General features: G+C 40.4%; 1 protein-coding gene across 1 annotated transcript; it reads left to right on the top strand.

The window, feature by feature from the left end:
* The first annotated feature begins 3,748 nt into the window (after positions 1-3,748).
* On the top strand, positions 3,749-12,920 carry LOC115822555 (cyclic AMP receptor-like protein A). Its single transcript, XM_030786454.1, has 13 exons — positions 3,749-3,840; positions 5,268-5,320; positions 5,444-5,498; positions 5,677-5,733; positions 5,875-5,935; positions 6,082-6,169; positions 6,324-6,413; positions 6,523-6,561; positions 7,980-8,058; positions 9,048-9,095; positions 9,420-9,502; positions 9,981-10,122; positions 12,720-12,920. Exons 1-13 carry the CDS (start codon positions 3,760-3,762, stop codon positions 12,864-12,866), a joined length of 1,023 nt encoding a protein of 340 aa, XP_030642314.1. The 5' UTR covers positions 3,749-3,759; the 3' UTR covers positions 12,867-12,920.
* The last annotated feature ends 1,753 nt before the right edge of the window (positions 12,921-14,673 follow it).

Consider the following 14,673-nt stretch of genomic DNA (forward strand, 5'->3'; position numbering starts at 1 on the left):
AAAGAAGGCTTAGAGGGACTTCCCTTGCCAGTGAATCTGAATCTGCCTTTGAGTCAATGACATGGAGCTTTGAGGAGTTCATTGAGTGTGTATCCAAAGAGAAGCTCCATGAGACTGATCACCACTGTACAATCTCACTTTGTGTCTAATTCTGTGTGTGCGTGTGTTTTTACTGTACTGTAAACAATTTTCTACTAAATAAAAGTTTTGTTAATGTATTGAACCTCATGTTCCTTGCCTCTTCTTGAATATGAATACATGTGTCAGGAGTAAAGGCACAGTTTGAATGTGGAGTTTGATCCCACATCTTAGGTTGGCTTGAAAAAGGCAAGACTATAGAAACTACGAGAGTTTTTCAGGCCCACATAGTAGTAAAGGCGCAATTTGTAGAAATAATGAAGTCATAATAGGTAGAAATATTTTGTGGTAGTTATAAGTAACAATACTGAGGCCTTTTAATTCTAAGAACTAAAGTAGTAATTCTGTTTATTACTTGAAAATTACTATAAATGAATATCAATGAATATTAAATAGCATTTGTGAAGCAGACAGCATAGATTAGCATAGTTATGTGTATTTGCACATGCCTAGATTTGCATGTGTCCAAATATCATTATAGTACCATGTAGGACGATATGTTAAACTTTCATTGTATACTAGTTTAAATGAAGTAGTTCCAGAAGGTTTGGAAGGATGGAAAATTAAATAACCAAGATGGGCTGGACCAAGGCATGAAGACATGAATAGAATAGGAAAAATAGAATAATAGGTTATCTACGTAGCTAAAAGATTATAGTATAGTAAAACTATAGTAAAAGCAACTAAAAAGAATACGTCAGTGAAGCATGGAAAATAAGGCATGGTAAAAGTTTAGTAGTAAACAGAACAAGTACACTGAATAGAATGGGAAGACATTTGAAGTGAGATGAATAAGCACAGATAGTGAAGCTTGAAGGTTTCATAGAGACACTGTTAATAGTATTGGTAATAGGAAAAGCCACACAGAGTAATTGTGAAAATGATCATATTGGTAGTTTTTAGGACATTGTTTACCCAGATTGTGATGTGCTTAGTACAACTGCATTTTTTGCTGACTATGACAGATTCATAGCAATGGAGTGATACAGTCATTTGACAGCTTGTGCAAGGCTGAATGCTTACTGTGTCAGAGTTTTGTAATGGAGGTTTGATACGATTGTGTTTGTGTGTGTGTGTGTGTGGGGGGGGGGGGGGGGCAGATGCCACTACGTCACTATGTGTTCTTGTGTATCTGTGCATGTATGTGTAGAAGAGTGTGAAAATAATTTTACACATATGACAGTTGAGAGATTTGGTCTTTTGACAGCCTAGGTATTTCTGAATGGTTACCATGTGTGCATGTGTTTGTGAGATGTCAGATGTGAGAGCGAGAGAAAGGGGGGGGGGGGGGGTTACTGAAGTAATTCTGAGGGTATAGTGTGTTTCATGTGTATGAAATGTGTGTAAAGTTTGTGTTGTGTCATGGGTGATATATTTAATGTTTGTATGTTTGTGTTAGCTTTATCAGAGGAGAGTGCCAGTCATTTGATAGGCTATTGTAGAACAAGCTATTGCTGAAATGTTACTGTGGCAACGTTACAGAATGGAACAATGAGGTATTGTGTATGCACATTTACTGGATATTTGAGGTATTTGTTTAACTTCTGTGTTGAGTGCTGTTGATGGAGCCACTGCGGTGTGTGTAGTTTTCAGTTTTGTGGTTAGGGTGTGCATGTGTGTAATACACTATGGAAAGAATAGCCATTGGTCATTATTATAATGGTAACTATTGGACAATGCCAGAGTGGAGCTCTCAGTGCCCTGTAGCATTTTGTACTTGAAGGCAGTATGATTTTCCAATTGGAAAATCATTTGATATACAAAAACAGCTAAAAGTTTTGCTTAGAAAATAGCAACCAGCTTCAGTTTGGCCTGGACCTACAATCTGAATTTTATGTATCTAGCAGGGAAACTGTAGGAGGAGGAATATATAGCACTATGACTCAATAAAAGAACTATTTGGAAGAATAATTTGTTTTTTAATGCCAGCTCAGTTAGTTCCACATTGCAGTACATGTATCACTCAACTCAATGATTCACATAAATATTTCAACACGCTGATATAGGAGAGGAGAGAGCGAGAGTGAGAGCAAGAGAGAGAGAGAGCGAAAGAAACAGAGAGAGAGAGAGAGAGAGAGAGAGAGAGAGAAAAAAAAAGAAAGATAGAGAGAGAGAGTCTAGATCAGGTCCTATCGGCAGTAGAGGTGAAGAGTTAATGTTATGCTGTGGTTTACCATTTACCTCAATCTAATATTTAATTTGAAACTAGAGGAGCATACTGTTGCATCAGTACTGTGCCCTCTCTCCCTCTGTGAACAGAAACCTTGAGTTTCCTCTACTTGTTTTGGAGTGTTAAGAACAATCTAATGGTAATAGTCTAATCTACATATCACACAACTCACCAACTGAAAATGTCCATTATTAACGGAGACAATAGCAAATGCTATTATGTAAAATGTAAGCTAATTGTCAATTTTAGGGTTTTTTTTCACTTTTGATTGAAAGAATATTAAAAATAAGAGTATAAGAGTACAGGTAGAGAACTTGCTAGGAGTAAAATCATTAAGTGTTCCTCACAACACATGGAAAGGTTCCCAAACTATCCCTTACTGCGGGTCACTTTAAACCTTCCTTTGAAAAACACATGGATGAAGGGTTACGTTTGAGGTGACAGCGTTTGTTTCTGTGGTAAGTTGTGGTCTTATGTGATTCTACTTAGCTTTTCCATGATTCCATTACTTCCAGTGGAGCTTTTGCATAAATCACAAAGTCTAAACATGTCTACTGTGTGATGAAAGATTTATTACGAATGAAACACAAGAGGAGTTCCCGAAATGTCTTCTTGTCACCTTGTCTCAGTTAGGTTTTCCAAAGGTATAGTGGAAACCTTTGTCTTGTGCACTTGCTTGCTCTCAGTGTTCTTAAGCTAAACGATGAGAACATCCTGTATTGAAAAAAAACCCAAACAAAAACAAAAAACACATTCCAATCTGCTCTCTCCCTCTCTCTCTCTCTTTCTGATCTGATTCTGAAGCTTACAGGAATAGAGAGAAAAAGCTCAGTTATTACGGTTATGTGTGGCATGCTCTCAGTGAGATAATGTCATACTTTTCTCTGTAAACATCTGAGATTGCACTGATTGATTCATTCACAAATAATCCTGCTGTCATGTCCTGTAAAATGCAAAACTGAAAGTTTGTAAACAGCACACTTCTAACAGATCCATCCTCCAGATTACAATTAGTACATGAAGGCTCTAAAAATAAAAACCGGCTACTTAAGACAGCTATTTAGTACAAATTTAGCTGTTTAATACAGAGGGAAGAATTAATCCTGGACTGTTTAAAAGACGAATGATACAGTTTTGTTAAAGAAATTATGGATTTAAATAACTGTAAAAAGTAAATCATTCTCTCATATTGAGAACAAAACGCAGCGCCTTATATCGTTAACACGCTTTTGTTTCTCAGTATCATGAGGCATTGTGATTTAATGTCCCTATTCATTTGATGGATATAGAGATAACGTAAATAGTTCTAAGATCCACAGGGGGCGTGGATTTGATTTTGGTGTTTGGTCCTGTTTGACCCTCTGTGTATACCATATCTGTCAATGTGGCTGCTGATCTCACGTAATGCGCGTGATCAACACCAAAACAATACAGAAAAGGAGTCAGTCGCTATGGAAAATGGGCCCTCTCCTCACGGCAACACGTCTACACGCTACGGCTTCTTCTGCACAGACTCAGACTCACATCGATGTGTAAGTGCAAGTCTATGGTAAACTAAGCCACAGTATAAACCCTGTGGAGAGTTAGCATACAGAGCTAACAAGCGAATTGACTGAGCGGAAGACTGACCGGGTGATGAGACACTTTAGTGTCAGACTATTTAATAGCGAGATACTATGACACCGCGCCAGTTCTAAAATGTCTTTTTTAATCAGTTATCGTGGGTTAAGGTCGTTATATTCAGCATAATTTGTATAGTAAATTCAGCATTTGGTACATTATAACACAACTCGGAGCATCTCCATCTCTCTTTTCGCGAAGTTGGGACTCGTTAGAACAATACTGTAACTTCTACTTCAACTGACACGTTTTCACGTCGTCATATAAACGTTATGCGTGTATTCTCAGTTATAAACCAACACTCTCAATGGTTTTGAATGAAGTAAGTATTCACATCTCTCGTCGGCGTGTTTTCGTAATCCGATATGAGTCATGATGACATTCTGACCACTGATCGCGGAAACACCCCAGAAACTTCCAGACGTGTACCATGGGCGGTGCCCTGGAAGGAGATAAGCTTCAGCTAGTCGTCCTTTTTGTGCTCACACTCCCATTGAACTTGTCAGTCAACATTTTTAATGATAGGAGTGATCTGCAAGCCCAGTTCATCTCTCTCTCTCTCTCTCTCTCTCCCTCTCCCTCCCTCCCTCTCCCTCTCTCTCTCTCTCTCTCTCTCTCTCTCTCTCTCTCTCTCTCTCTGTGTCTCTCTATGGGAAAGGAGCCACTCCTTGTTGTAGGGCAAAGAAAATTAAAGAATGGACATGAGAGAACCTGTTTGGTGCCTTATGCTGAATAACAATGTGATGTACAGACACAGATCTCTTTAAGTTAAGACAAAGAGCCACAGGCCAAGCTCTGCCATTCCAGCACTCACCTGCTGCAGGGCTTTACCTTCACCTTTAGAGCAAAATGACTCAAGGGATGGGACACAAGTTAGTAACTGGGTTCTCTATGACTGTGAGCTAACCAAACTCTCAGGCCTAATGGTCAGTCATGTCTCTTACACATTCTGATCAAATATCTGCTGTGATGGAGTGAGTAAGGAAGGTCACAAAATGTTTGTGGATTTATGAATGTGAGTACCCTGTGTGAGTGGGGTGACAGTACAGTGTCAAGTATACTAATCATAGTAAGGGTCAGTTATTTTAGGAATGTTAAAGACACACAAGTCCACTCATACAGCTTTAGGCTGTTGGAGAGCCAATTTCTCCCAAACATTTAGTTTGAAGTATCCTGTCATTTTCCTCTCCTCTGAAAAGTGAACACAGCCATTTTTCACAGGGTCATTTCGCTTTTGAACATAGGGTACAACTCAACTGGAGATTTTGTGCGATTAAAATGTAAAACCACTATTGGTGTGCGTGTGTGTGATATGGTTTGTTTGTTTTTTCATAAATAGGACGTTATTCTGGCTGTGAAGAGGGCTACCGGGACCTTCTCTTTGATTGGATGGTGAGAAAATGATCAACTCATTGATCATCTAACTGGTCATCAACTAGATTATGGGTTTTCTTGTTGCACTCTGGCTGGAGATATGTTATGTTTAATGCAGTAATTATCCCTCTCTCTCTGTAGTCTCTTCATGCTGTTTGTGATATGGCTTCAGCGAAGATACAACTCACTGGCTCAGGTAGCCTTTGTCTGTTTTTGTATGTGTGTGTGTGTGTGTTCTGAATGGTCTGTTGAGAGTCTATTCTTAAATAGACAATGACACCAAACAATAACACACAGCTTTTTATATTTGTGACATTTATGACAGTTTCTTTCATATTTGCTGTCCTTGTCTCTCGCTCTGTTTCGCTCTGTAGAAGATGATTGTTAACCTGACAGTGGCTGCATTCTTTGACAGTGTGGCCTATGTGATGGTAAGTCATATTCTTCCATACCTTAGAAGGAGAAAAAGGAAGGATATATATAGAAGATGAGTAAAGGAATAAGGAGTTCTTTCTTTCTTTCTTTCTTTCTTTCTTTCTTTCTTTCTTTCTTTCTGTCTTGTCTCTCTGTAGGGGGAGTCTCATTTGGTGGATTCTCTGTGTGATTTCCAGGCTTGGTGGTTGACATTTTTCGGTGAGTTTCGACACAAAACTACGCACGGACACAAAGACCAAGAAAACTCTGAGAGGTCACAGTGAGTTGAAAGGAAAAAGAGCTAAGCTGTTACATAAAGGCTGATTAACCAGTCTTCTCTGGCATATGGACTGTTTGTGTTCCAGACTGGAGTGCCCTAGCCTGGGTTTGTCTCATCACTCTGAATCTGTACCTCAACCTGGTCAGAGAAATCAGAACGGAGCGCTTCCATGTGTGAGTACACAAACACACTCCAACACACATGCGCACGCTGTAACACACACACACACAACCCCCCCAACAAACAATCATACCTGCTCTCTTTTCATGATGTGTGTGTATGATGGTTGTATGTGTGCATAATACCTGTGTGTATGTTTGTATGTAGGGCGTACCACTGTGCGGCTTGGGGAGTCCCTCTGGTCATGTCTAGTGTACCTCTGTTTAAGGGTCTGTACGGCCCTGCTGGAGCCTGGTGGTGAGCCATTTACACTTTTATTAACATTAAATATAATTATCTCATATTACTGATGTTTGACTACCATGAACATCTTTCCCTCTCTCTCTCACTCTCTCTCTCTCTCTAGTTGGATCACAGATGAGCATGTGGCTTGGAGATTTGGCATGTATGTGTGGGGATGGTAACTTTGGGTATTCTGTTTATGTATGTATGTATGTATGTATGTAAGCAGTGAAACTGTGGAGTTACATCACCCATCATAGTCTGAGAAGAACATGACAGAATTCTAAAAAATTTCGGTAATCACAGGAATCTCAGGAATTCCTTCTCTCTCCTGCCTGCCTCCTCCTGTTATTTTTTTCTCGGTCAGAGGTCGTGAAATGGTTACGGAATGTTTTCATACGTGACTCTGTTAGCTTGTTATTTAGTGACTGATGGCCCCTGTCACACCGAAGACTGTGTGTGTATGTGAGTGTCTGCATGTGTGCAGTGTGTGATTAGATTCCATGTGCAGCTGTGTTAAAGTGCTCCTGGGCTCTAAGGCTTATAAATTTGTATGTGTGCACTCTGGCAGTGTAATGGTTCGACAGATACATGGTTGGGTGTAATGTATGATTATTTCAGGCGTAGATTGCTTTTTTAGGAGATTACATTGTGGACATAAATGAAAAAACAATCATTTTGGCAAAACAGATGAGTCTGTACTATCAAGAAGAAGCTCGCAATCCGTAGGTTTTTATTCAAAAACAAAAAGAAAATCTGTACCCTTGATTCCAATATCAATCAAAATCCCTCCAACTCCAGATTTTATCTCCAATACTCACCATCCTGGAGATCTGTGTATAGTTTTGCTGAGGACCACTTTTATAAAACTGCATTGTTAGGATTTGAATTTTGAGTGAACTAGACTCACTGTACTGCAGACAGTTAAGGCCTCCGTGTTACTCATGGCTTGGAATGGCTTACAGTGCAACCTGTCGGCTGTGTGTGTGGCGGTCAAAGGTATTTTACATTTAGAGGAAAGTTAATCAGACCGTGGTACCTGCGTTGTCACGCAGCTAAAGCATAAACAAGATCCATTATCAGTGTAGCTCTCAGCTGATGAAATCTGTGAAGATGATAGTGTTTGAGACTGTTCTTTACTTTATCCTTTGTGACCTTATTAGTCTACTGAAGTCTCATACACAGACACACAAACATGCAACCTCGCAGATTTATGTGTGTATGTTAAGTATGTGTGTTAGTGGGTCTGTGTTTGATTCATGTTTTTGAGCTTGAACGGTATGCATTTGTAAGTTTGTTGACGTACATAGTGTGTATGTGAGAGTTTGATTTGTGAGGCTTAACTGTGTATGTGTTTGTAAGTATGATGTTTTTTAAAATCAGTTTTATGATCTCTGCTGTAGGGGTGTTCATGTGTTTGTCACATGGGTATGTGTTTGAGCATCTCTGTGGTATTTCTTATATGTCTTCCTGTTTTCCCCTGTAGATATGTCTCTGAACTGTGTTCTTTGTGTCTATGTGCGTGTGTCTCTCACTCATGGATGGACACCTATAGTGTTAATGTGTGTATCTCTCCTACAGATGGTACCTCCCGCTCTTCGTCCTCATCTTCCTCATGATCTGCTGTTATGCCCACATCATCTGTGTAGCCAATCAAAGGGTAAGAAAAATGAGAAAACACTTCATTAACTTAATCATAAAGGAAAGAATCTGAACACTGCTCTCACACCCGGTTGCAGCTTGAGGGAGGTCAGACTTGTTCCCTTTAATTACTTTTATAATCCCAAAAATCATAATTACTTGCTGTTTAAGTTTCATACAAGTATAAGGACAGTTACTGCTACGTTAGCAGTTACACTGTTTTTTTTTTTTTAACATTTACAGCGACACATGTATATTTCCCTTTAGAGTTACATATCAGAGAAGTCAGAGCACAAGAATAGGAATAATGATGTTATTATTACTTTTAGAAGGAAAGAAAGAGGAGTGAGGAGAGAGTCTGTGTGTGGATGATAGGAAATCTGTGATGTTACACAAAGCAGAGATTAGCACTAGTCAGATTACAGTACTGGAGTGACCTGGGTAAGGTTGTGGGTGGCTCTGTGTAGTTGTGAGTGTGGTATTACATGGTGTGGATTTGATAAGTACTTAGTGAATGCAGGTCTTTTATGTGACACATTGACACCACACACATTTTCAGCTTTTCAGTTTGACATTTATATCATTTTTAGACAGTTTTACAAACAGTTTCATAGTTGTATTCAAATACAATCTATTTTTATATCATCATAATCAGTAAGCAAGTTCTCATCCTGTTAATGGCATCTTAAAAATAGTACACACTTACTAACTTCCTCCTTTCCTTTTCTCTCAAACTGAAAACACTGGAGGTCACCATTCCAGATTCCACAAGTTCTAAATTGCTGTCATTCTCTTAGAATAATCTCATATTGACATTTGCAAGTTTTATAGGTGGTTATGTCTTGATTTTAAGCTTTCTCATATTTCTACTGACTTAAAGCTTTAGTTAAAGCTAAAGTACAAGTTACCAACAGGACAAGATGACAGCATGATGACAGCAACAGTATTGTTAGTACGGAAATCTGAGTGTCTCATTGTGTGTGTGTGTGTGTCTTGCTTGTGTTTTAGATGCAGTCATGGTTTGGTACTTTTAACCCAGAAAGGGAACGGAGAAAGGTAAGGGGATGTGTCATTGTGTGTGTGTGCGTGCGTGTGTGTGTCTGTGTCTGTGTCTGTCTGGCTTTAGTAAGTGGTGCTCTCCATTTATCACTGTACTGATTACAGCAGCAGCAAAAACAAGTACCTATAAACTCTGACCACAAGGCAGTTTTTATATCAGTAACAACATTTACAACAAAAGAACATTTAAAACAGCCACAGTTATCATGCCTTTTTGTAAAACAAAATGTTTATGTGAATCTCTTGCGTGTATTTGTATTTCATAAGTAGATGTGTGCCACCCACAGAGTCCTTTTCTCCTGTCTCTCTCTCTTTCACTAGGTTTCTCTGGCTGAGGAGATCAGACCACTAAAGTGGTATCCTTTTGTCTATCTGCTGGTCTCTCTCTTCCCCCTCATTAACAGGTAAACATACAAACAAACCCAAACCCAGGAGAGGCAACCAAGTCATTTCAGTTCAGTAATTTTCAAGGATACCATAGATTGTCAATAGCATTAAAAACGGATAAACTGTATGGGTGTGTGTGTATGTGTCAAAACTCCAACCTAATATCTGTATATTCATAGCACAGGCAACAGTGTTGTGTTGAAGACAACATAAATTCAAAAACAGTCTGTGTGTAAGAGAGTAGGAGTGAGTCTTAAGGGAACTGTAGCTTGGGGTAGGGGGTAAAATATGACTCATTCTGAGAATCTAAGGGTAAAATGAAATGTTTTCTGTTGTAAAATTAATCAGAGTAAGTGAAAGTGGTTCTTTGGAGCAGACTGAGATGTGTGTATTTAACTGATGAAGATGGATGTATTAGTGAGGGTCCTGTGTATGTGGATCTATTTGAAATATATAAATGGGCTGTGTGTGTGTGTGTGTGTGTGTGTTTACTAGGCTCCATAATGCAGTGTATCCAAGGGATCCTGTATTCTCTCTGACACTTCTGCATGTGCTCAGTGCACCGCTGCATGGTCTGGCCAATGCATTTGTCTTTGGTCTGGACTCATGGAGTCAGCTCAGTACAACAGGAATACAGGTATACACAGACACATACTCACACACAGAGGTCCACACAGGAGCACAAGCACACTCTGACACAGACACACACAGCTAAGGACAACAGGAATACATGTACAGATGAACCCAGTTCCACACACACACGCCTCAGTAGCTTAGGAATACAGGCAGACACAGACACATATGCACGCATGCATACTCACTTACACACATAGAGCTCAATGACGCAGGTATTACAGACACACACTCACACACATAGAGCTCAATGACGCAGGTATTACAGACACACACTCACACACATAGAGCTCAATGAAGCAGGTATTACAGACACACACTCACACACATAGAGCTCAATGACGCAGGTATTACAGACACACACTCACATACATAGAGCTCAATGACGCAGGTATTACAGACACACACTCACACACATAGAGCTCAGTGACGCAGGTATTACAGACACACACTCACACACATAGAGCTCAATGACGCAGGTATTACAGACACACACTCACACACATAGAGCTCAATGAAGCAGGTATTACAGACACACACTCACACACATAGAGCTCAATGACGCAGGTATTACAGACACACACTCACATACATAGAGCTCAATGAAGCAGGTATTACAGACACACACTCACACACATAGAGCTCAATGACGCAGGTTTTACAGACACACACTCACACACATAGAGCTCAATGACGCAGGTATTACAGACACACACTCACACACATAGAGCTCAATGACGCAGGTATTACAGACACACACTCACACACATAGAGCTCAATGAAGCAGGTATTACAGACACACACTCACACACATAGAGCTCAATGACACAGGTATTACAGACACACACTCACACACATAGAGCTCAATGAAGCAGGTATTACAGACACACACTCACACACATAGAGCTCAATGACGCAGGTATTACAGACACACACTCACACACATAGAGCTCAATGAAGCAGGTATTACAGACACACACTCACATACATAGAGCTCAATGACGCAGGTATTACAGACACACACTCACACACATAGAGCTCAATGACGCAGGTATTACAGACACACACTCACACACATAGAGCTCAATGACGCAGGTATTACAGACACACACTCACACACATAGAGCTCAATGACGCAGGTATTACAGACACACACTCACACACATAGAGCTCAATGAAGCAGGTATTACAGACACACACTCACACACATAGAGCTCAATGACACAGGTATTACAGACACACACTCACACACATAGAGCTCAATGAAGCAGGTATTACAGACACACACTCACACACATAGAGCTCAATGACGCAGGTATTACAGACACACACTCACACACATAGAGCTCAATGAAGCAGGTATTACAGACACACACTCACATACATAGAGCTCAATGACGCAGGTATTACAGACACACACTCACACACATAGAGCTCAATGACGCAGGTATTACAGACACACACTCACATACATAGAGCTCAATGACGCAGGTATTACAGACACACACTCACATACATAGAGCTCAATGACGCAGGTATTACAGACACACACTCACACACATAGAGCTCAATGACGCAGGTATTACAGACACACACTCACACACATAGAGCTCAATGACGCAGGTTTTACAGACACACACTCACACACATAGAGCTCAGTGACGCAGGTATTACAGACACACACTCACACACATAGAGCTCAATGAAGCAGGTATTACAGACACACACTCACACACATAGAGCTCAATGACGCAGGTTTTACAGACACACACTCACACACATAGAGCTCAATGACGCAGGTATTACAGACACACACTCACACACATAGAGCTCAATGAAGCAGGTATTACAGACACACACTCACATACATAGAGCTCAATGAAGCAGGTATTACAGACACACACTCACACACATAGAGCTCAATGAAGCAGGTATTACAGACACACACTCACACACATAGAGCTCAATGACGCAGGTATTACAGACACACACTCACACACATAGAGCTCAATGACGCAGGTATTACAGACACACACTCACATACATAGAGCTCAATGACGCAGGTATTACAGACACACACTCACACACATAGAGCTCAGTGACGCAGGTATTACAGACACACACTCACACACATAGAGCTCAATGACGCAGGTATTACAGACACACACTCACACACATAGAGCTCAATGAAGCAGGTATTACAGACACACACTCACACACATAGAGCTCAATGACGCAGGTATTACAGACACACACTCACATACATAGAGCTCAATGAAGCAGGTATTACAGACACACACTCACATACATAGAGCTCAATGACGCAGGTATTACAGACACACACTCACACACATAGAGCTCAATGACGCAGGTATTACAGACACACACTCACATACATAGAGCTCAATGACGCAGGTATTACAGACACACACTCACACACATAGAGCTCAGTATTCGAGGAGAACAGGTGCACGCACACTCACATGCACACGGTAAAAACATACGATTTTCCAAAAACTCCACGCGCACAGCCAACACACTCTCACACAGACTGAATATGAAACTCATACACACTTCATCTGTGTCATTTTGTGTTTCCAGCTAGCGCTTCAGTCTCGACTGTGTGACACTACCCGTATCGGAGAATACCACCCAGCAAGAGTGCGATACACACACATGCTTGACACACACTCTGATTCAGATGATGAGGACAGCAACGTCCTCTTTTACAGCCCAAATGGACCCTGAAAGAGAGGAAGGGAGGTGGAGAGACACAGGGACAGGGAACGACAGAGAGAGGCAGAGAAGAAGAAAGGGAGAGTCCATGAACAGAGAGAGAGAGAAAAAGAGAGAGGGATGATGAAAGATATATAAGGGGCTGTTTAAACAGCTCCTCTCTCCTCATATCAGCAGTTTTGATTCAGATTTCAACAAAGTTTATTCGTTTATTATTGGTTTATCTGAATGCCTTTTTTTAAAAAAAAAAAAAAGTATTTTGTATTAAATTCAACTGGAAATTTCCGACTTGAATTTTTCAGATTTCAGCATGTTGTATTAAATATTATGTTTATTTATGGAACCTTTGTACAAAATGTGCTTTATATTTTTGTATGATCACTTTAACATGGATTTACCAAGTTATTTCCCACTGATTGTGTGTTTCTTTGTGTGTGTGTGTGAGAGAGAGAGTATGAAATACTGCCGGGATCAAAGTGCTCCTAAATCATCTTGCACTTCAAAGTTTTCTGAAACATCTGGACTCCCAATGTAAGCTGATCACATTAACTACCATGAGTCACTGAGTTAATGTTAGCCGTATTCCGTCCGGATTTATACACCACCTGTGCGCAAACTAAGGAGGCTGTTGTTAGCATGTTGAATCACTGCTCCCACAGTCCATGGAACACATTCACTCTCATCTGTGCAGCTGTTTTAAACGATTTTCACAAAAATTATGATTTTTCTTCCTAGCCTACTTCATCTCCAATCCGTCAGTCATAGTATGGCGACACGCCCATACCAGAGACACAGTGTGATACTTCCACACAGTGGACACATTTGACATTGAAGAATGTATACAAGTTAAATGTGAATGCTCTTCTTTCCTGAGTACTTTAAATGTACAATTTAGCCAACGGTGCAGACAAAAATCAGACAAAAACCAAACTAACTGTCTTCGCGTGAAGTGGAGATGCTTAGTTCAACAAGAAAATTAAAATACTTTTATAATCAGCCGTTGTAAATACCACATAACTCTGATTGGCTGACTGAAATACCCCAGCTTAAATTCAGCCAGCCACTGTGCAGTGCGCGTAGTGTGGAGAACAGCGTTATGTCAGTGTGCGGTGCATAATCCGTTGGATACGTAACAGGCGCTGCTCTGTTTCATAAATGTTACGGTAATACGGGACAGAACAGCCTGAGACGGTCAGAAATAACATACGTGTATATATCTCAAGAACTGCCTTCTGCTATTGTTAGACAGTATAACGGTCAGTTTGCTGTGGTGCGAGGCATCACAGTAGGGGATCCATTACGAAATGGTGTGACTTATGATAAAAGGTAAGATTCTTTTCTCTCGCTAAAGGGAAAAATGTTTTAGCTTTGATTTGGTCATTTTAACCAAACGGTATTTCCGTCGTTCCATACAGACAGAAAGACGCAAGCAGGGTGAGTGTGTGTCGGAGTTAATGCACGGCTCTTACTGTTTTGTAAAATATTGTAGAAGTCCGCTCTGGTTTACCTAAATGCGTATTTCATAGTTGTACGACTGATTTAATAATCGTCAGTTCCGTTCGTAGAAAGTAAGCGCATCCCTGAGGGAGAATCAAGGGTCTACTTTGCGATGCTGTCATGACGGAATTAAATAAAATATGTGTGGTGAAGTGTCCGCAACCATTCTTTCTCTTTCTTCGACCAACATGAAGAAAACCATTCTCTCTCTCTCTCCCTCCCTCACACCCACACGCTCACACATAGCCAGTATCTATGTGGTGAAGAAGATAGCTGCTTCCATTAAAGAAGGAGAAGCATCCGAGCAGCCTGTCTTCACACC

Source organism: Chanos chanos, chromosome 10, assembly GCF_902362185.1.
Source record: "Chanos chanos chromosome 10, fChaCha1.1, whole genome shotgun sequence".
Classification (NCBI taxonomy): Eukaryota; Metazoa; Chordata; class Actinopteri; order Gonorynchiformes; family Chanidae; genus Chanos; species Chanos chanos.